Source organism: Adelges cooleyi, unplaced genomic scaffold, assembly GCF_023614345.1.
Source record: "Adelges cooleyi isolate 19-005CV unplaced genomic scaffold, UGA_ACOO_1.1 ACOO_flye_CR_arks_rails_tigmint_CR_PRNA_248, whole genome shotgun sequence".
NCBI classification, from domain to species: Eukaryota; Metazoa; Arthropoda; class Insecta; order Hemiptera; family Adelgidae; genus Adelges; species Adelges cooleyi.
Genome location: NW_026095913.1, coordinates 2,546,801 through 2,570,610, shown reverse-complemented (window position 1 = coordinate 2,570,610; position 23,810 = coordinate 2,546,801). Strand labels below are relative to the sequence as shown.

General features: G+C 34.2%; 1 protein-coding gene across 2 annotated transcripts in view; it reads right to left on the bottom strand.

Annotated features, from left to right (window-relative positions):
* Positions 1 to 1,459: 1,459 nt before the first annotated feature.
* Positions 1,460 to 23,810, bottom strand: part of LOC126837334 (uncharacterized) — a 39,526-nt gene continuing 17,175 nt past the window's right edge. Inside the window, exons 2-8 of one of the 2 annotated variants that reach the window (XR_007685503.1) lie at positions 23,425 to 23,642; positions 20,503 to 20,630; positions 18,250 to 18,435; positions 5,995 to 6,259; positions 4,881 to 5,211; positions 2,748 to 3,107; positions 1,460 to 2,112 (exon numbers count right to left, since the gene is read on the bottom strand). Coding sequence is in view for 1 of the 2 variants with exons in the window: in XM_050571198.1 (XP_050427155.1) it covers positions 2,798 to 3,107; positions 4,881 to 5,211; positions 5,995 to 6,259; positions 18,250 to 18,435; positions 20,503 to 20,630; positions 23,425 to 23,584 (1,380 nt within the window). In the remaining variant the exon portion in view is untranslated. Of the gene's footprint in view, positions 2,113 to 2,664; positions 3,108 to 4,880; positions 5,212 to 5,994; positions 6,260 to 18,249; positions 18,436 to 20,502; positions 20,631 to 23,424; positions 23,643 to 23,810 lie in introns of those variants that run through there. The other variant, XM_050571198.1, reaches the window with a different exon arrangement.

Sequence of the window (23,810 nt, the reverse complement as noted above, 5' to 3'; positions counted from 1 at the left end):
AATATGATTTAATTATTATATACATGTATTTCCATTTGGTGTATTGTCATATAAATTATTATTATTCCATGTCTTTTCAGTTTTTATTCCATGGACAACCTAACAACTCTATTTATCTCTTTTTAACGTTGTTCATAACGCGGCAGTATAGGCGGGGTGTGTGGGAGGCGCAGTCCATGTCTTTATAGGTCTATGGCCTGAAACCTAACCAATATTGTTTAATAACATTGCTGAATTATTTCAGAACAATTCGGTAATTATAATTAAGTTGAAAAATACAATTCTAAAAATTTCGTAAGATTTATTTTGTACCGACGTAGATTAATTATTAATACTAGATGCCTACTTATGTACTAGGTAGTATTTATTTGGTTAACCAAAGGTATTTGCGTTTGATTTATTTAAATACCGTTATTTTACCTAACACTTTTCTGTTATTTGTAGGTAGGTATTGTGTTTAACCCTCGTTATACAATCACAAAAGTTAGGTCACCTACGTTTTATCAATAAATTCTGTTTAATGGCTTAAAACAAGAGTTAACGTTTTACATTGTATATTATTGTACTTGCTTGACTCGCAAAAAGCTTAAATAAAGTTTCGGTCAAGTCTGTACTGACTTAAAATTTTAGCGCTGTTTTCAAAACTGTTTAATTTCATTAACTACTAATCAAGTTAAAAGTATTTATCAATTATTACAACAGTGTAGCCATTGAACATTTTAGATTTAAATTGATTTTTGGGTGAAAAATTGCCTATACGCAATCCCTCGCTTTGTTGAGATTTGGGAAAAAAACATTGAAATTCAAATATTTGATTGCACTGTACAAGAATAAAAATACATATATATTTTTTTTTTTTGCTAATCCGAGTCCGGCCTAAGATTTTCTCTAACAGGTCTTATTATTATTTTCTTAAAGTCGCCTTCAAAGATGTAAGTACGTAGTTTCGCGTGATATTATATCCAGCGTGTTCTGTACGTTTTAATAATTGTCTAAAATGTATATCATGAGCGGAGTTTTTTTTATCTTATTTTCTTAATAATCAGTCTCAAAACATGCTGCGGTTGATAAAAAGAATACTTCACTCCGCCCTTCTTTTAATCTCTAATAACTTAAAAGCAATTACTCAAAACTGGTTATCGACCAGTCGACAATTTAAGCAATTGTTTTCTATTTTGAAAAGTTTAATATGTACGTTCCCATTTAAGTTCATCAAAATGGATCACCCTGTAGAAATTGAAGATTCGGAAACACAACAGAAAACCATGAGAGTCGGTATACTACGCGGGTGTATTTTGTTTCTTGTCCTGTGTGTTTTTAATTAATAATTTCCTGACATAACACAATGTAGAAATACACGGACGTTTATTATAAAAATAATATTACGAACAATTTAAATTAAAAATATACATATATATATATATATATATATATATATATATTATTGCTGCTCCTTGGCGTCCGAGGAAGTAAAACCGAGTGACCAAAATTTGCTCATAATAATTCCAACCACGGCTAAACGTTTTATTTTATAAACTAAAAAAAACGCAATACAATAGTAACAACATATACAAAATCAGCCATTTGTCAGCCGAGTCTGCAACCACGAAAGAGCATTTTCATGTCTCGTTGAAGTACCGAATAAATTTAGATTAGTTGTGGAATTATAATTAAAAAAAAAAAAAATTACATGGAGCTTCCAGTTACAGCATAAGGCCAAGGAGATTAAACAATTATGTACAATCAAGTTTCTGGCTAAAATTGTAACGTTTATTATCTGGCCAAAAGTAAATTAACATGGAGAATTAAACTGTTTTGAATTTGTTATTCATTTCTATTTTGAACGTTGAACGTACAACATATCTCTTATCTCATATCAGATAACAGCGTAACAGATTAACATTCGAAATGGATCCGAAATGGGCTTTCCGATAATTGTCTTTCGTCGTCGCTTCGTAGTTTTTAACACGCTTATATTAGCTTCACTTGTATGTATGTTTGTTTGTATGTTTGTACGTAACTATGTAACTAAAAGAGATAGGCAACCGAACGTACATGCGTGTATTCATTGTTGTTTACCCGAAGTTTTCAAGTAATAGAGACACGTGTGTACTAGAATTAAAAAACACGATTTTTAATGCACATCGAACTAAAAAGTGGAAAATAAATATAGTTTAAAAAAACTAAAAAACACGCTTAAATAGTAAAATAAACTAAAAAGTAGAAAATAATTTTCAATATAGAAATCAATTAATAAATAATAAATAGTATTATTGCGAAAAAAGCGTGGGGTGCTACATATATCAGTTCTTGAAAAGCGCCCCACACTTTTTTCACAATAATACTATTTATTATTTATTAATTGATTTCTATATTGAAAATTATTTTCTACTTTTTAGTTTATTTTACCATTTAAGCGTGTTTTTTTAATTGTTACCTTGCGGCGCGTGACAGCGTAACGCTTTTTTCGGTAACACTTTTTTTCGGTTATGTACCGGCTAATTCTCACCCCAACCCCATTCCCATTCCCACCCGCAACCTCATCTTCAACCCCATTTCTTTTTTGGTAACGCTCTTTTCGTAACGCTTTTTTCGTTACGCTTTTTTCGGTTATTTGCCAGAGCTAAGACATGAAAATGTCACAAAAAAAAAAAAAACATAAGAGAGGTAATACGCAGAGTACGGCGTTGCCCTTAGTTTCAAAAAGAATATATATATATATATTATTTACAATAATTAGTAGTTACAGTAAAAGTAACAGGAGACATAACGGCGATTCATAAACAGCTACAGCCGTTTACAAACATCCGTTTCCCCAACATCCGCACCAGGGCACTTTTTCCGTATTCTCCCTGCCGGTCATGCTCAGCTTCCGCCGGCATATTGTGCTGGTGTCGCTTTCCGCGTCTTCGCCGTCTCCCCTGGGCAACGAGCCGCCTCTGTGCTTGATCGTTTCCCGGCGAAAGCCCATCAGCGACGGTCTCCGACGTCCTCTGATCGGCGATTCTTGGCCAGCTGTTTTTTTACCAGCCCCCGTCACAGATTTGATACTGGCCCGGGACACGGCCCTCGGTTCGGCGGTGTTGATTTTCGGATCCGACGGAAACCTGCAACGAGAATAAGCCGATGAAAACGTCCATAATAATACACAATTGCTCAAAGAACGAATCGTTAAATGATAAGATGACACTCAAAAGGGCACAGGCAGAAAACGCGGTAGTTGGTTTATTTATTTCGTATGACACACAAGATCTTAAGCGCTACACAATCAAACAATTAATACAATATAATTTAAGTAATGAACAAAAAGATAAAAGAAAAATAAATCAACAAAACAGTTAAAATAGATAGTTGTTCATTTTACAACTATGTAAATATACTATGTAATTGGTTATGTCAGGTAACTTTTGGTTCGTAATTCGACGTCAAGTTTACCAATGGCATTCAACGGCCAAGTCTGTGGCTCTAAAGAAGTAGTTAGTTTAACGCGGTAGTTAGTTCACATGTATGAAAATTTTAGAGTATGGCAAAAACAAAATTGGCGAATTCCTCTCCCTCTTGTACATAAGAACAAAAAAAAAAAATCACATTAAATGCTATTCTAATAAAAAAAAAAATGTATTTATTTAAACAATCTATTGACATAAATTAAAAAAATTAATCGCATAAATTAAAAAAAAATTTTCATAATGTGACTACCGTTTTTCCCCTGTGCCCTTCACTTATATGTTCTCTTACAATAATGACCATTTTGTAGTTTCTCTTATTGCAGATACTTTAGTTGTATATATATTTATTTTTAAATTACTAGAGCCCTATTTCCGTATTACCTATAGAGACTGATCCATTTTTTTTTTTTTTTTACTTAAATGATAACTAATTTGTTGACGATTTTTACTGGTTATGGATAATTACTTAAATTTAAGACTAGAGGAAAGGCGGAGTGTTGTAGTTTTTTTTATCTTTGCGCGTTTTTCGACTGTCCACCTCCCAAAATAATTGTTTAACTTTAAAAGTAACTATACATCACTCGATGAGTCGACCAGTCCAGTCAACATTTTCGGCAAATTCTTCTTTATTAAAAAAGGTTACGATTTTTTTTTGTAAATATTTTTTTCGGGCAACAGATTACCAGAAAAATCGGATATTGTTTATCAAGTGGTAACTAATTCCTTAAGAGGGCGTCGCACCAGCGATTTTCAGTGGTAAAAAACATGTTTAAGCAGACTGAAAATAACTCGCTTAGTTTTGGTTTTACAGTAAAAGCACCCGTTATAAAATTAAAAGAAAACAATATTTCGGAGGGGGCAAAACGGTGCGTTTTTTTTTTTTTAATTAATTTTTTGGAAAGTTACAGTCGTTTAAAAATGTTAAAATAGTCGTTATTCCTAAACACACCGTCTTGCCCTCCGGAATATTGTTGTCTTTTAATTATATAATTGGCGCTTTTACTGTAATTCCAAAATCAAGCGAGTTATTTTCAGTCTGCTTAAACAAGTCGAGATGAAAAAATATTTTTAAATCGCTTTCGAGGATGCCGTGATAGTCCAAAAAATAAATTAACCACCGAAATAGAGTCCTAGTTATCGAACTAATAATATTACACATCGCGGTTTAATTTTGAAATTAAGATTTTGTAAAAAATCGCCTATACTTTACTCCTTGCGGTGCGACGCCCCAAAACACCGCATTTCTTCTTTTAGGTAGGCAATTGGTTGTCGCTTTTCCAAAACGCGCCTACGAATAACAACACAATTATGATGTTTTTGGATTTTTGTTGTTTTTTTTTTTTCCATTCCGAACACGTCTCGAATGGAAGGGGAAATGATTTAATCTTCCGCAAGGGTTAGGTCCATAGAACGCAATACGCAATGGCTAACCTGAAAGCCGTGCTCTGTTGGACAGACGGGGTGGTGGCCTGCGCGGCAGCCGTCAACGCGGCCGTTCCGTTCTCTTTGCCCTGTTGTTCGTCCGGTATCGGACTGCCCAACGTCGACGGATCTGCCATTTTCAGATTGAGCTTTATTTGCGATTTAAACGACTTTCTGCGGGCTATGCTGTTCATCGTGCCCGTCTCGTGCTCGGTAAGCTGCCGGACGATGGCCTTGTTCGAACCGAACCACAGGTACCTGGGCGAGCCCAACGTCAACCGCACACGCACGTACCGTTCACCGCCGGACATCCCTCGGCACGTCTTCCTTTCCACGCCACCTGTACGCGCATTACATATTATCATAATATATATATATATGGTAATTCTTTTTTTTGGGGGGGGGGGGAGGTTGCAGCCAAAAACCGCACACTTATGATTTCAACGGAAAAAACACTATATACATTATGTAGCCGAATACCGCACTTGGGAAGATGCTATAAATTTCGTTTTAAATTGCGATATTTCAACCTGCCAAAACGAAAAAACCACCTATGTGTAAATATCGAATTTTCATGTAATCGTCGCGACGAACATTTAGCCGACAATAGTTTTACATACAAACCAAAATATTTTTATCGACAGTGCAGTCCATACACGGATGGAGCAGGAATCGTTTTTTTCCTTCGAAATCTGAATTGTGTTGTTTAAAAAATGTGAGCCAATATTAAACATTTATGTATGCAGTCATAACATTATCCACCTCGATTTTGAGATGGCTATTCATGATGTTGAGCTATCCGTAAGGGAATCAAAAATATTGTCCTTCCAATTGAAAAACAAAAAAAAAGTTAGTTAATAGGCACGTTTTAAAATCGTTAATACGTCATGTTTTTAATTAAATTGGGTTTATTTTCAAGACCACTTGTTTGAATGTTGTTAAATCTTAAATTTTTCTACACATAAATTGTACCTAGAAAAATGTTCTTTGAATAAATATTGTGTAAAAAATAAATCATTATAAAAATGTGCGGTTTTTGGATACAGCAATTTTCAAAAGTGTGGGCCGGTTTTGACCTACCAAAAGTGTGGGCCGGTTGTGCGCTCATGCGAACAGTTCTTACCGATAATCGTGCCGTACTTCTTGAGATTCCTGAGCACTTCTTTGTCCGCGACGGTTTCCGGTACGCCCGTCAGCGACAGCATAGTGGCCCCGGCTCCGGTGTCCATCAACAGCACCGGCACTTCGCGGATTTTCAGCGTCGTGTGCAGGGCCTTTTCCATACAATAGGCACTCCCAAACGTCATATAACACCTGTCGTCCACCAACCGGACGCCCCGCAACTTGTCCCTGAGCTCCGGGTCGGTGGCTTCGATCACTTCGTCCACCTACAGCACACACACAAACGGTATATACTCTGGCCTACGACGGCATAAGGGTAGGCCTAATCCGAGAACGGGCGAAAACGGCGTTTTTGGTGTCTATTTTTTATTATTACTAGGCTAGTTTTTTCAGCTTGTACATTTCGGCCGCTGATCCAAAATTCTAAAACTGTAATATTCTACTAGGCCAGTGTAAAAATGCTTTGTTGTGCATTGTATTACCAAAAAAAAAATTTCCAACACAGTATTTACATTTTCAGCTTTTCAATGTTGTACTAATTACGGTCATAATGATTTGTGGCCAAACAAATAATAACACCGATACTTGCTACGATGAGTTTATATTATGTAAAACGAGTATTAAAGGCAAATTAGCTTGACACTTGGGCCCGAATTCACATGCGAGATCCTGGTGGGAATAAAAAAAAAAAAAAAATCCCATGTCCCAACTACTAAGATGATCGAATATAATATATTATGTTCGGCGGGTTCGAACACAAAGCTACAACAGAGAATCGAACAAAAACCCACTAGGATATTATTTATACACGGGGGCCTTGACGACAACACTGAACCGGCAGTCCATTTATGGATAATATTACCATAATATAAATCCACTTATGAGCTGTTGTTGTACGCGAAGACGACTTAAGTGATTGCCGGAAATATGTATATTTTTATTTTTATAGGCCAATAAAAAAAATATACATCCTAACGACAACGAACAGTAAACACAATTCGAGTAACATAATAATATAATGGCATTTATAATATTATTTGTTTGAAATTAGTACATAAATACATGTTTTTCAGGCGTTGTTTTGTACACGACTATAGACGGGTGACTCTTGTAGAATGAAACTATACTATTAAAGGAAAATATTAAACGGTAGGTACTATATTGTTGTTGGTAATTTTTGCTGAAAGCCCGTGTATGGGTGTTATGAGGAGAGGGAATCTACATAAGTCACACCAACTAGTGGAGATATTATGCCAGTTCTTTGTTGATTATTTTTAAAAGGTATAGTAAGTAAACGATATGTATATATTTCAATAGCCAGTACAACACATTTATTGTTTTTTAACTTTTTTCCCCCTTGAATTTAATTTTGTGCAGCAAACCTCCCGAGTAAGCGTATATGTAAAATATATATTTAGTTATTTCAATTTTTTTTTAAAGTGTAGGTAATTAGTGAATTTATTTTTCACTTGGCTATTTTTTTTTTTACATTTTTCATAAACAACCGTTTGAAATACGTTTTTATAAGCGAACACAATTATTTTTTTTCATATGCTTTAAAAAAAATATGGTTCACAATAATAATCGTTTTTGCGACCCCCCCTCGTCGCATACTCTCAATCAAAATTTTGTGCGGGGGAGGAGAAGGGGGGCTAGATGTACTTGTAACACTAGAAGTTACAATTTTAATTGTTAAATAAATTTGTCATATTCAACGAATCTTTTGCTGAAAAAAAAAAAACACTTAAAATACATTCAAGTTTTAAGATTTTCAATATTCCAACCCTCTCCCGTTGTAAATTATTACCAACGAAAAATATTTTATAAAAAAAAACCCGTGTATAAGTCCGAACTGCCCAAGTGAGTAATTAATATAATCATAAAACAAAAAAAATTGGGGAAATTATTATTTTCCGTTCAAATTCGTTTCGGCTGAGACATAATTGTTGTGTGATCGACGACATTTATTTCGTTTTAACAACATCCTTGGGGATTAACCGACATTTTTGGGGGGGGGGGGTTTGTGCCCTATTTTGGCGTTATTTCCTTAAGTATTGTTAATTTCATTAAAACGTTTCGTGTTTCGTTAACGACCGGTTGTCGTGACTTTATTTTTATGTCAGAATTTAATATGCCGCGTTACGTTTGTCGATAAAAACTCGGGAAAAAAAAAACCCTAAGCAAAACACGACGTTTCCGGATTTTCTTTTTACGACGGCGATTTTTATTATTATTTTTTTTTTTATCGACGGCATAAAACGTCTCTAGGGTTATGGTAAATCGACCACCGTAAAACCACCCTCATTACAATAATATTTAGGTCGCGGGGGTAGTATAATATGTACAAGACAAGTGCACCGTGCCCGCGTATACGACCGATAAGATCGGCGGAATTGTGAATATGCAATTTTTATCGTAAAAAAACCAACGCGGTTTTTGCATTTCGTATTTTATGATGAAATGCCCAAGATCGAAATTTCCAACTGACGGTTATTATTTTAGTGAAAGATTCGCGGCCTAAGTTTGCCGCATTTGTTTACCCTCGCTCGAGCTCAAAGTATTTTCCCCGGTCATCCGAGTAGTATTTTGAAAATGTCGTTATTACAGTGATGTGCGTTATCTAGGTAAAACTATTATTACCGTTTTGTCGTTTACAGTTTACAACAATAATACTATTTACAGGGAATGACCACAGAATAGTTTAAACTAGAAGAGACGCTTTTGATGTCAACAAAAATGTGTATTTATTAAGTAAACACCACAAAATTACTCGATCGTTTTTACCAGTTTGTAAGAAAAATGTTATTCTTTATTAATCTAGATACGTTTGATTTGTTTTTGTATCAAGATAACATGCATCGTCTATTATCTCCTGCCTAGATACAATTTTAACGAATCTTGTTATCGCACATAGGCTGTTTAAAAATGATCTTTGCACACACAGCCAGTGAGGGGGATCGTACAAGGACCTTAAAATGTGGTTTAATTTTTTCAAATTCCAATTATGCACCAGTAAACGCACAAACCAACCGTTAAGTTTTGGAGCTGCTTTTGCTGACCAAAGTCAAAGCAAGCGGTGTGAACGGGCCCTGCGGTGGCGGCCGGAGTGGCCACGGCGTCCGGATGAAGCCCGAGCAGCTGTCGCTGTCGCTCGTGCGTTTCGTCGGCGTCTGCCGCATGAGGAGGCGGCGACGGCGTGGTGCAGCACAGGAACAGCGGCGGTGGCGGAGGAGACGGCGGCGATCCGTCGGCCGCCGCGCCGCCGCGGCACTCGTCGACGTCGCCGTCGCCGCAAACGGCCGGTGCCGGCACGTCGACTGTCAGCGGTTGTGCCATCCCGTTGGCCGGCTGTTGCGGCGCGACCGCCATCTCTTGGACGACCACCATGGCGTTGTTGGCATGACGGACGTCGTTGCCGTTGTTGTCAATTATGCCGTCGTCCGCTCCCTGAAACAAAGGGTTTTCTATTTCTTTACAATGCGGTCAATGCATTTTGATATTTTATTTGCAGACAACAATTCGAGACAATATTGGTTACAAAACACAAGGTCGTTTTCGCTTATCGCGCACATCCGAGTTGGAATCTGTTAAATTTTAGTTTTAGAAAAAAAATGATCTCCGAATCGAAGCCGACAAAAATATCTTATTGTTTATCATTTTTGTATAAAAATGATTTAAATTTAAAAATAATACCACGGTGCTTAACCGGTTAATTGATTGGACACGGTCGAAATTTATTAAAACCATTTTTTTCTTAAATATTGCCTACACAGAACTCCTGAAAAATGGTCGGTATCCGGGGGCCTTACTCACAAGTCTTGTAGTGTACCTATGTTCACGGCACTCGGTATATGCAACACCACAAGCATGTAAATACGTTGAGTGGCATGCAGTTTGCATTTGTTGTAGAATTGAAAAATGTCACAACCCAACACATTGATGCCGCCAAACGTACAAGTCGAACTGGCGCAAGTTTAAAAAGCAAGGGTTGATGACACAATTGACGAAGTAACGACAAGTGCACACATTGTAGTCGGTAAATGATAAATTTTAAAAAAATTATGTCACAATAAAATATAATATAATTACATTTTGTAACAAATTTTTTTTTATATCGTGTGGGTATGATCCGTATATAGATTTAGTAAACAAAAACAAACGGTGTTGTTTGATAAAAGATATCTAATAATTTCGCCTGATAGTAGTTTTAATATAACGAAATTAAAAGTACAAATAAATTATGTAAATCAACATATATTTTTTTTTATAAACTTTCACACGACACGACCATTTTTAAATTTAACTTTTCATTTAGTATTTACATTGATTTTGTTCGTTTTCCTTCTGTCTTGTTTGCTTGAATGTGTATTCATTAAACAGTTGGTTTTTTATTTAAGTAAGTAATATTTACTCCAGTTATTTTTATCTCTGCCCCTTCTCACAAACAAGTTTAAAAAAAAAAAATGAACGCCATGCCTTATAAATTTGTAACGCCGTTGTTTCAAGTGTGTCCATTGTTCGGGTTTTTGGCGTCTGCTATACTTAAGTCATCAACCGTCGTACGATATAACTTATTAATAAACTAAATTCTGATGGAAGTGAAAGTCAAACGTCAATCGTGTCTACAACTCTTAAAAAATTGTTTTGTGTGTGCGTTTTATACTCGGTTTTTTTCTTTAGACTTTTTTTTTTTTTTTGTACTATGTCACCGAAACCTAACGGACATTTCACGACCACTCATGTGTCATCCCTTGCGAGAGTCAGATACCGCACTACTCTTTTTGACATTATGCTTTCAGCTCTGCAGACGGTGTTAAGTACCCGTCAAGAACACGAGTAATGACCGTTATGGCTCGAGGGGAAGATGGGAGAGAATGGGGATGTGGACTGTGAGGCAGATAGGGATAGGGTCAGCTGACAACTTTGATCCCGTGTACGACGGGAAAGACCCAATATATATATATATATATAATGGGGGTAGTGTAGTTTTCCGCAGGACTTGGTGTTTCTGACGCTTGTTGGGCGTTAAAGTAAGATACTACTTGCAATTTGTAGTCAAGCGTGTTGAATTTCTTGTAAATATTTTGTTTTTCATCGCCGCCTCATTATCATCGACCAGCTCAAAACTCAAAAGTTATTTAAGCATAATAAATAATACTTAAGTGTACTATGTATGGGTCGTTCATTGTAAAAGTGGTGTAACTACAATTTTGCTACATGTGTTTGCTTAATTCAATTACAAGGATAATTCACTTCTACAATGAACGACACATATTATACACTTATAACGTCTTGAATATAATTCAAGTTTAAAAATCAAATGTATAATATTTATAAAATATTAAGTAGTGTGATAAACATTTTATTTTCTAACAATAACACGAGGTATCAAATATATATATATATATCAACTATTACATAATATTATATCATACCCAACTATTAATAGTAGGTACTTTAATGAAATTTGATTGTAAGAATATAAATTACATTTCCGACACTGATCCTTAGGACTAGGAAGTCGATGAACTAAGAAACCTTAAACAAATGCCTTACATATTATGTCATAAATATTGTCCAATTATAAAAAAAAAATAATCCAAATAAGTAAAACAATGAAATTAGCTAATGGTTTCTGAGGGGAAAAAAAGGATTTTATCTTCATACTCTTATACAATTTGTCAAAACTTTAATTCATACATAATTGTTACTAAACACGACAAATATTGAATAAAAAAATAGAATAAAAATTAGATAGAAATTTATTAAACCATAAAACAATAGTAAAAATATGTATGTACTTTACATACACTTGATTTCATTATGGATTTTTGTCCTATAGAAAAATTAAAGGTAATTTTTAAAAAATTGTATAAAATGATACGTACGTTTCAAATGCGAAAAAAAATCAAATGTCGACGTTTTGTTTTCTACTATCAAAAACGTGTATTTGAACTTTATAAATCAATTACTCCTAAAATGTAAAAAAAAAAAATGTACAAAACACATCAGCTTCGCCCAACTCTAGGCACTAATTATCTGATGCGTTAGTTAAACCACCGTCCAATGTATACAATGTTAACTTAATCATAGTAAATTTAAGACTGAGTATTGAATTAACATAAAAACGATTCGTCGTTGTCTAGCGTTGCGTTTTTCGAAAGGAGTTTTTTTTTTTAATAAACTTAGCAACAGAGCCAAAAGCTGGTTTTTTAAAGTAGGCGATTCCAATACGACGAATATGTATATAACAGAAAAAAAAAACCCCGATCATCGTATAGCTTAATTTATTTTGAAAGCGACAGAGATACAGGAAAAAACTGATAAAACACCTTGCCCCCCCCCCCACTCCCCTGTTCGATCAGCGTTTTTCTGCGGAAAACATTAACCCTCCCCTCTGGCTTTCCCAATAGAAATCCATGTAATTTCAAAAACGTATCCCTCTTTGCGAACGACAAACCGTTTAGTCTCTGCACGTCTGCAGCTAACGATTTGTTTGTTTCTTTCATTTTTTTTCGGCGAGAAGGGAGACAGAAAAGTGAAAAGTGAAAAAAAAGAAAAGAATTTTGTCATTTAGACAAAATTAAAAATAATACCACGATGCTTAACCGGTTAATTGATTGACACGGTCGAAATTTATTAAAACCACTTTTTTCTTAAATATTGCCTACACGAGACTCCTGAAAAATGGTCGGTATCCAGGGGCCTTAATTCAATTATCCGTTGATTTTATTAAAATCTAAGATGAAGGTAAAAATCCTGGAGGATTTAGAGGTAGAATTAGACCGAAGAAAAAAATAGTAGACGGCGTTAAGACGCATGTTGGAGGGATTTGCGTGGACTTGGAAGATTAAACTGGTCGACCCTGTTTGTATGGGCTCGGATAAAAAAGTACAAGATTGATTATGTCACCGAAATTTTGACTAGAAGAAGGTAAAAGGTACTATAAAAGAACTTTTGATAAAAAAAAATCCAATCGAGAAAATCCGTAACTATTACTCGAAAATCGCAAAACTTATAATAAGATTTTGACTTGATATGTACTCCGAGCTGGTATTTTAAACTATATTTATTATTGATCTACACTATGAAACCACCACGACTGAAAATGTTACAAAACAATGTGTAAAAAGTAAATATTATTAATTTTTAGTTTCACATCCCCAATTGAGGTAATTTTGGTGAAATTCAATCGGTTAAGCTGTGAACGTAAGCGAGCAATTTTTTCCTTTGCTTATCCCATTCTTATTTGCCTATTTTATATAATATATCAAATGGCAAAAACGTATCGGGGCTCAACCACGAGCATAGGGTTGCTTGAATATGTTTATTTGAGTACATTATAGTATCATTTTGCTTTCATAATAGTGATTGTTCGGTTGGAAGTTTGATTTTCCACAAAACGATTACAGGCGCACGCTCTAAACGTTTGGACACCACCCGACGTGGTTCTCACGACGGTTAATGCGAACAATAAAATATTATAATTTTATTTGTTCTGTACTCTGTTGTAGTACACAGCTGTTGATATTTACATTTAGCGTAATATCTATTGACATACTCTTGCATTGTATCGCGTCGGGAAAATGTATATAGTTTTTTTTTTTTTACCATTTCATACACTGCTGTAGAGCACGGGATATTGATCCCGTCGCGTAGGTAAAAACCCAGTGGCAGTAATGGCGAATAATAAAATGAAAAATCAAAAAAAAATCCAGAAAATCCTCTTACACGGTCTCTCTCGCTTTATATCTTTGCCCCAGCCCCGACGGCTAATCCTATTACCGCTTCTTTGGCCGCTCTATAGTCGAATATGATTATTTCGCCGCCAACGGAACACACACAAAAGTACATGGTAGATTTCGCCTGAATTTCTTTGCACGTATAGGTATGTATACTCGTGCAAGTACAGACGATGTACAGAGAACACACACTAAATTATGCCGCTACAGTACGTTTAGACATTTAGACTCGGGAGATTAACTTTGTACATAAATCATTGATCGTACACGGCCCGGGACGAGCCCCTTAATGGGAGTGCAACGTGAATCTTACATGATAACAGTTAAATATTTCCTAGAGTACATAGTGCTCTGGTGCTGTATTGTTTGCGAATTTTAGGAGTTCAATTAGAGCCACGGTAGGAGACGCTGGAAGAAAAAAATTCACAATATCATCTACCTATGTGTTGTGTGGGTAAGCATTTGTCTATTTTTGGGCGAGCGGTAGTTAAGTGAATAACGAACCTTAGGTTCGGTATAATGTACACCCATATAATGTATTGTACGACATTATAAAAATATTATAACTAGACTTTTTAATGTCGAGCTCGTTTGGCCGTAACCGTAAACACTAGTGTACGCGTCCAAAAAAAAAAAAAAAAACTACGACGAGCCAAGTTCACAAAAATGACCGTCCTGATGGAGCTTATATGTTAAAATAGCCCCCTTGAACAATATATACATATAAATAGAACATTGTACAATTCTGTTACAACATGAGTAACGTGGGTTTTAAAGTACTTTAACGAAAATGTTCAACTATACTATGACAGCAAAAACATAATTGTTGTTCGTTAATCGAAATTCTTAATAATTATTAAAAAAAAAATAATAATTTTTTTAAATGAGAATAAAATTAAGAACTTTACAAATTGTGAAATATCAAAAACAAATAAAATGTTTTCAGTTGATTTAACTGTAACCTGATGAACAAATCCAAAAATAGGTTAACCTGGAGTAATCATGTTTTTGTTTAAATTTAAAAGGCCCAGACGAAATGTCTTTAAATTTTACAACATGTTTGAATATATTATTATTGTTATTTATAATATATTTTGTTGATTTTATTTGGACGTATACGGTAAATTACAGTAGGATGTACACATAAATGTTTTGTATAAATAAATGGATTACATAATAATTTGCATGATGATTATCAATATATTTTATAGTTAAGTTTATCGGAAAACCAAAAAAAAATAATATATTTGCTAAGCTTTTGAAACCCGAAAATCTATTATTATAATTATTAAATGTTAACGATATTTAGGAAATATTAGTAAAGAGAAAATCGAAACTTTTTTGGAATTAATATTTTTGATATTTACTGCCAAAAACAAACGTAAAGATATTTTGCCAATATAAAACACACTGTTACAATAATTTAGTATAACATATAAAGTATCATATAGTAGTTGTTCAATGGATCACGATCGTTCACATTGCAGTTCGAAGAGCCTGCCAGTTTGTTTGACGAACTTTGATGTGGTTTTTCAATTAAATTTCCTTCCTTAAAATAACCATTATCGCATAAATTGCATACGATCCTATTAAATTTGATGATACTCAACACTGCGACGCTGTGTCAAGTTGTAATGATTTATAATGTCGCCACAAAGGAAGGAATTGGTGCGCCTGCGCTATTATACAAACGGACGGGATAGGTCATGTGCGGTAGCTTCCTCGAGTGAGTATAACATGTTTATGAACATACGGCTAAAACTAAAAAAAAAAAAAGATTCGGACGGTCGTCGATCGATACAGTATTGTTGTTATTATCATTATCATTATGGCTAAAAAGCGTCAGCGTTAACTGCACACAAGCTTGGACTTGGGTTAAGTTTTCCTGCTTACCGTGCGCCCGCGTCGGACGGGTCTCCAAGAGGTCGGTTTGAGGTGGTGCTCGTGCGACACTTACCGGCAATACACCACTGTATAATAATATAATATGTGTGTACACACATTAAAACGCAATAAGCAGGTTTGCCGGCGGGTTTTTTTTTTGCGAAACGGTACCAGGACCAAGACCGACGGACCATACGTGCGCCACGACCAGCCGAGCGAATGCCTGTGATTTTCCGGCCACGTCAGACCACATGCACCGGGGGGAGACGTTTACCGAAAACAGCAGGAGCGGCAGGTCGTGTACACAGTTCTAATCTTAGACACGCTTGAAAATACCACTCGAACGCGCGCACGACACACGGCGATAATGATGCACATCAAACGCGTTTTATCTGCTGCAAGGAGTAAAGTATAGGCAATTTCTAGCATTCGTCTCGATTTAAACCTTAAGGGCCGGTACGCCGATTGAAAGCGACCGGGGTCCTGTGTGTCTTGGAGGTTTTTTACGCATATTTAATGTAGTTTCAATCAATGTCGACCGCCGTGTCGCGCTCTGTTTTCAAGCTGGTTGTTAAATATTTTCTAGTCAATAATTGTCAAGATAAATGTTTCTTTGAAAATAATCTTAAAAATAAAAAAAATGTCGGTTAGGTAAAAAAGCGCTTTCGCTGTGAGACTTTGGCTGATCCAATTCATTTCTGTGAAAATATATTTGAAACAGTTTTCAATATTAATATTTATTGTTGTCATAAAATATACATACATTATAACTTTCCGTGGCCAACTTAATTAGTACTGTTATTTTTAATATTTTTGATATTCCAAAAATTTCCTATTCCAATTTGCCTTTGCCAAGTTAAGTCCTAAGGTTAAAACTTTTTTTTTTTTTTACAATCTATACAATATGTCTAATCAGTAAGTCTGATGACAAAGATACAATGGCAATATTCAATAATGTAGGAATAGGAAGGCTCTCAGCAGTGCCACCTGACCAGAAAAGCGGTTTAAACTTAAAAACCAACTTTTACAGCAAATAATAAAAATTCCTTTTCCAGCATGACCTAATAAAGTAGCCAAAGATCTCGTATAGCTTTACAGAATTGAAATCGGACCATCCTAAGTAGTCAACATTTTGTCAAGCTGGTCGGTCTAAAATCTTAAAAAACTGACCGCTTTCAATCCTCTTAAACATAGCCATACCGCGAGACTGATGATCAGGGACATTTTGTAGTTGCTATACAAAATTCCTAATAACAGACTTGAGGAGCACATTGTTCTAGCACATCTAGTTAAATAATTTATTTTAAATCGAGCAATTTTTTTTTTTTGGGCTAAATTTTGAACTTTGTTTTATCAAATATAAATTCTCCATACTCGTTTTTGAAATGACGCCCAAAAATGTAAACGACTTATGAAACAAAAATTGTAAATTTCTTTTTTTTTTATGTATAAAAAAATAGATACTTAGAGTAATATATTATGAATATTATATTCTCAAAACAGTTTTCAAAATTATATTTAAGAAAAATTCCTGTTTATTTTTGTTCTATAAAACTATAAATAAAATACTAAAAATGTACGTTATAAACGATGAAAAATTTGGATGTTTTCTACGAAAATGTTAAGTATTTGTATTAAAATACATCCAAAACGTTGAAAAAATATTTATTTTGCTGAAGTGCTGCTTTTAGGTAGTAAAAATGTTTTTTAAATATCGTTTGAAACAACATATTAATTTTTAATGGTTTTATAAATATAATGGAAACATTATTTTTAACGTACGGGATTTTAATAAACGCAGAACAGATGATAAACATAATAATATTATGATCAAAAGTAGAGTATAGTATCTTGCCAAATAATAATTTGGAGTGTGCGATTTTCTTCATTGGTTTTCTTTGACACAGATACTGACGGAGTAGTTTATAAAAAAACACCATGTGTGTATGTTTATGTATTTTGTTTTACTGCTATTAATATTGATTTCCGGTTGTGCGATAAGCGTTAAAATATGTTAGTAAAAATACACAACTGTTATAATTTTGCTAAGCTCGTAATGTAATAATATGTTTTATTGTAGTTAAAATTAACATAATGATTATTTATTTTAAACGACTTATTCTATCTCTATAATAAATATGAAACACTCATTTCCCAATCGCGAATTTTTTCATAAAATACATACCAGTACCTATTATTTGTATTCTCAAAATTAAAAATATTATGCCAGCATAACAAATTTTTGGGCGAAACTGTTGAACGTTGGCACCGTGTTTCGACTGAACTGACTGACATAATATATGATGTATGGCAAATGCCAATTAATTTTACAAATTGATATACCACTCAAAATATTTACAACTTTGATATTAACAAAACAATTTAACTTTTATAATGCCAAGTGTCCATTCATTTCCAAGTGGTCACGTCGTGGAATATCAATAGTTATATTTTTATTTTACTAATTTATGAAAAAAAAAACGCGAAAGCTATGAAATTCTTTAGAGGTGATCTTCAGTCGATATGGGGAAAGGGACGGGCGTATCGTTTGAAATTCTCACTACCCTATACTGTTAATATTTGCTCGTTTAATTTTGGTTTAAAATTATATATGTCCGAGTTCTACTTACCGGCGCACAAATTTCCGGCTGTACCTGCAGTTCACCGGTGTCGAATGTGTTATCTTTTTCTTCTTCTATTATCTGCAATTGGTCTTGCAGGTCATTTTCCTCGATTACGGTGGACAAAAACGAGTCGAGTTTGCTTATTTCCTGCTGCTGTTCTTCGTCCGTTATCAATTTGCCTTCGTCTTCTTCCTACACAAATCACAAACCATCAATTTTTACAACCGCTATGGTAACCCAAGTCGTAACAATAACATTATCGCATACGTCGTTGTTTCGCTTTTAGTTAAGGCGAACTTACATTTAAATGTAATGATGTTTTTAATTTTTACCGCCCACATTTTGTTGAATTTAGTATTTATGGGTCTGAATGTGCATAAATCGACAGTTTGAAATGCCATTTCACAATTATTATTTATTTAGAACGGCTATTCGTGTGTAATGGTAAATAAATCAAGTAGAAATCTTATTCTAATCGCAATAAAAAAATATATATATATTGTTTTTTTTTTTTTATTAGCGGAGTCATATAAAACAAATCATTTTTGCAGCGCAAGTTAGTTATTAAAATCCAGCGACAACTTCGTCCTATGTATGGTAATTAAATCAAAATTGATTTTCGTAAGTTGCAGAGTTAAATGTAAAAAAACAAAAATGTAGTAAACAAATAATTTTTAATTTAAATTAATAATAATGTCTAATAATATTGAATTTTCAACTATAATTTTTACTTGTTGAGGTTCTCTATGAGATTTATTTAAAATGATAATTGATATGTTTCGTGAATTTCAGTTATTGAACTAACCATTGTTCTTACTTCATTGGAACGGAAAGTGATATTTATTTTATTATACGTTTTTGTAGCTTATAAACAAGACAGATCACGACGTGATAAATCACTGGAAACAAGATAAATTACTATCTTTTGAAAACATTTTTTTGATTAGTGTTCCATAAAAAATTATTTTAATGTTTTTGCTTAAGGGGAATGAAAGCGGGCTTTTTCGACCATGTCAATTTATTTCAAGTTTAATACAAGCTTCAGGGTATTATTTTTAACGTGTACCTACAATGTTTTTTATGAGTACAAGTATAATTTTGGTGGCAGGTGGTAAAAAATGCTTTTACACATTTTTTCCTAGCTCGCTAGAATAAATAACGATTATAGTAAAAGTTATAAAAGAAAAATTATATCTAAATCTGTCTTTTATGTTTGTTTGGTTTGGTTATGTGTAATGTACTTGAAACGCAAATTGTTTTCCATGTAATTAAAAAAAAAAAAAATGTTAAACATGTGAAGGGCACAGAGGAAAAACGGTAGTATGAAAATCGTTTTTTTCAAATAGTTTTTTCCAATTTATGCCATTCATTTTATTTATTTATGTCAATAGATTGTTTAAAAAAATACATTTTTTATTGGAATATCATTTAATGTGATTTTTTTGTTGTTATGTGAAGAATGAGAGGAATTCACGAACTTTGATTTTGCTATACTCTAAAATGTTCATAATGTGACTACTACCGTTTTTCCCCTGTGCCCATCATATTTATAAAAAAAAAAAAAACAGCGTTTTAACTTAAAATAGGAATTTTTTTCAACAGGGTTTTTTTTTTTGCAAATCTGGAAACTACTTAAAACACTTGACGTTGCTCGACTACGACTTTATTTACATTCAAAGTTTCTACAATAGCTACGACGATGGTAATAAGTAATAACAGTGTTGTTCTGTATACTTTTAATATCTTTTTCAAGGACTTCCGTACATGGCGGATAGGCATAATTTTTAGACTTAGTGTTGCACTGTTATATATATTGTGTTATACCATCTTTGAGCAATTCCAAAGAAACGGACCGAGATCTCGGTCGGAGTAAATTAATTTTTAATGCGTTTTCCAGTTAAGATATAATATCAGTTTATACGAAAACTTTTCCAGGCGTGGTTTTTGCGGTATATAAACCGCATTTAAATAAGTACATGGTGACGACGTTCTTGGTAATAATCACTCATGCCATCATAAAACATATAAATCGCAATGGGAATAAAACAAACCCGTCGGGTAAACAAGGGAAATACGAATTTGAATAACGCGTTCATTGCAAACATTTCTCAGCCGCAAATCAAAGCAAGGTTTTTATTGCCCAAAAGTTAAATAATAAGAAAAAAAAACGGGGGTTTTCCGGAAAATTTATCACTAATCGTTTGTATTTGTTACGTTACAAAGCAAAGCGAATGCATTTTTTTAGCATAATAATTTTACCTCTTCGTTTTCCGACTGTTCTCTGCTTTTCACGTAGTTCTCCAGCCGTTCGTACTCTTCTCGCAAATTCCATATCTCTCTTTTGAGCTGTTGGTTTTCTCGGCGAAGTTTCTTAATATAATACTGACCTGAAGAAACATGACGTACATTGTTAACGGTAAATATACAAAACGCGAACTGTAGCTTGAAAACGCGTACATATATTTTCTGAGCAAATTACAAAAAAAAAAAAACAAACAAACAAATTTGCTAAACTTACGCGAATAGAATAAATGAATACCGACATTATTTTCGCGGTTGATATTTTATATTATATTTTTTTCCCCGTTGTATTTGTGCGGCGTGAACCGAACGAGGTAATTTTTGAAAGAATTCGATCACGCCGAAGAACACGAACATTGTAAAAAAATATGGATGTTTATTATTTGTTAGATATTTACATTTTCGATAAAAAAAAACTTAGGTTTCCCCCGCCTTGATCGGCTGTAAGTTTTGTTAAAAAAAACAAACCAGCTGTGACGTTTTTCCACGTCCCTCGTAAAAGAAAACTATTTTTTTTTTTCTGTTCTTTTCATACCCGCTTGAATGATTTACTCACCCCACCCTGCTAAGTCGAAAAACTTGTATTTACAATAACAATAATAAAAAGTAGAAATCACATTTACATCGAAACGGCGTTCGATAAATAATAATAAGAGAATAAAAAAGTATGCTACTTAAGGAATGAAAGAGGAGGCTACTATGAACAATTTAACAATATTATGTATATGTATACAGACAATCGATAAATACAGAATCATAATCTTTGGAAAATCTCTGAATGCAATTTAATAATAATGAAAATACCGCCATCTGCTGCAAAAATTTACCACTCATTTTGGTTTGGCCGTCATTAATATTTTAACAAATTACAATAGTTAATTGCAAGAGTACACATTTCTACAATGTGTAAACAAGTGGCCGTTAATACAATACTGATATACCTATTTTTAACAAATGATTTGGTAAATAGAAAATCAACTGGTAGATACTATTTTTGTCAAGTTATTTTTACATATAAGTGGTGTAAATAAGAAAATAATAAGGAATGTCATATTGTATTGAAAATTTAAAATGTGAAGTTAGGTGTCATAACGTCACAGGGACTACTATTTTGAAGGACAAAATCTGCTTGGCAGGCGATCAAACGTTTTTGCACTTAGACAATTTAAAAAATTCCAACTAAATACTAATCAACCTGGCGGTTAGAAACGTGACACATTGCGCACAAGACGACAGTGAAATACAACAATAAATAATATAAATAATATATTATGTACTACCCATAGGATATATTTATCTGTATAATAGTTTGTAAAACATATACTTCAAAATTATTAAAGTCGGTCAAGAAGTCACCGCAACTAAATAGGTTAGGACTTAGGTTAGAAATTCATATATTTAATTGCATACGGCAAACGGGAAACTTGATGGAACGCTGAATTACTAACCAAAAATTGTTAAGAGGACGCCACACCACAGAATCAATTTTTATTTATTTTGGTTTTATTTATTCTGTGGCCACACCACCAATTTTTAAGGAGTAAAGTATAGGCATTTTTTTTACAAAATCTTTACTTAAAGGTTAAACAGTGGTGCGTAATTATTAGTTCAGTAGTTAGGACTCTTTTTTTGGTAGTTAAATTTTTTTTCGGGCTATCATAGCATCCTTGACAGCGATTTAAAAAAGAAAATGTCTGTTGAGTTGAGTTTTACGCGGATTAATTTTTCTCAGACTTCTATCTATATATATTTAAGGAAAGAAATGCATACATATTATACATGACAAAATTATCTGTGCTCCAGCATCCGTATTTTTCGATATACCTAATACAACCGACGCTATATCATTTTAAAAAAGTCCTTTCTTAGTTAATAAATTATTCATTAACTGGTTGAAATATTAAAAAAGGGCCAGTGTAGAGCACAGACAATGTTGTTGTCTATATTATGTAAAAATTTGGTTTCTTAGTTGTGATTATAGCCTTTGTAAAATTAATCCGCGTAAGGCGAGTTTTTCGAAGAAAATAACGACCGTGTGACGTCCTCTTAAGAGGATTGCATGCGGTATGTTTTTTGACGTTTTAGACCAAAAAGCCAGACTAAATTTCGACCACTTAAGATGTTCCGATTTGAATTCTGTTAATTATACCAGTGTTTTGGCATTCGAGGTTATGTGGAAAATTGATTTTTGTTTTTTGCTTTTTTAACGTAAAAGCGGTTTTAACGAATTGGGTTTTATAATTGAAAAAATCGCAAATGTGATCAATTTAATTAAAAGAAACTGAAACTTTTAAATGAAAACCGGCTTCCTACATAACACAGTAAAGTAGCTAAAAAAATCGAATCTCTTAACAGAATTGAAATTGGGGCCATCCTACTCAGTCGAAATGTTTTCTGACTTTTTGGTCTAAAATAAACCAAAATGGCTTTTAATTATAGAGGAAATTATTTAAATTAAAAATAATACCTCGAATCTTACACAAATTGACCGGTAAATTAATTTACATAGTCGAAATTTATTTAAACCTATTTTTCCTTAATAATTGCCTATACAAAACTCCTTAAAAACAAACCGCATGCAATCCATTGAACCTGGGGGTCGATCAAAAATTTGCAAGGACATTTTCGCGCCACGAAATCTGTTACGGATACTTAAGCACCCATTGTAACTTAGTTATTTCTCGATTTTCGGATATTCGGCATATGCTACCCTACGGTAGCCCATCCAATAGGCTCTCCCGGGCCCTGTTGACTTACAGCTGATCGCAGACAACCGTTGTTCCGTGTTCGGTGCCGGGAACATTAAGGGGAACGTCCCGACTGGTCCGTCGGTCAAGCTGGTATTATTTCGGTCGGGTTAGATCAATAGGGCGTACCTACCTTTTTCTACCTCGGCGTTGATGTTGATGGTGCGCAAACGGAGCTCTTCGTTTTCATACAACATCCCTCGGGAAGAGGTGCGGTCCAGAGTGCGGTTCGGCTTGAGTGATGCATCGCGACGCCGGGACCGCAACACCGTCGACGTACCTGGCGGGACCATACCGCCCAACAAGCCGAAAAATGCATCTAACCTCACGCTACACGACCGTCGAGCGACCCTGTCAACACAACAATAATAATTATTGTCCGCTATTAGTACACACTGGGAAACGACTTAGACATAAATGGGGGGGAGTGGAGACGAAGAAAGAACATAGAGCTGGAGACATTATATAGTGGTTCGGATGTATTGAAGGTTATCCAAAAGGAGAAGACTGCGGTGGGCT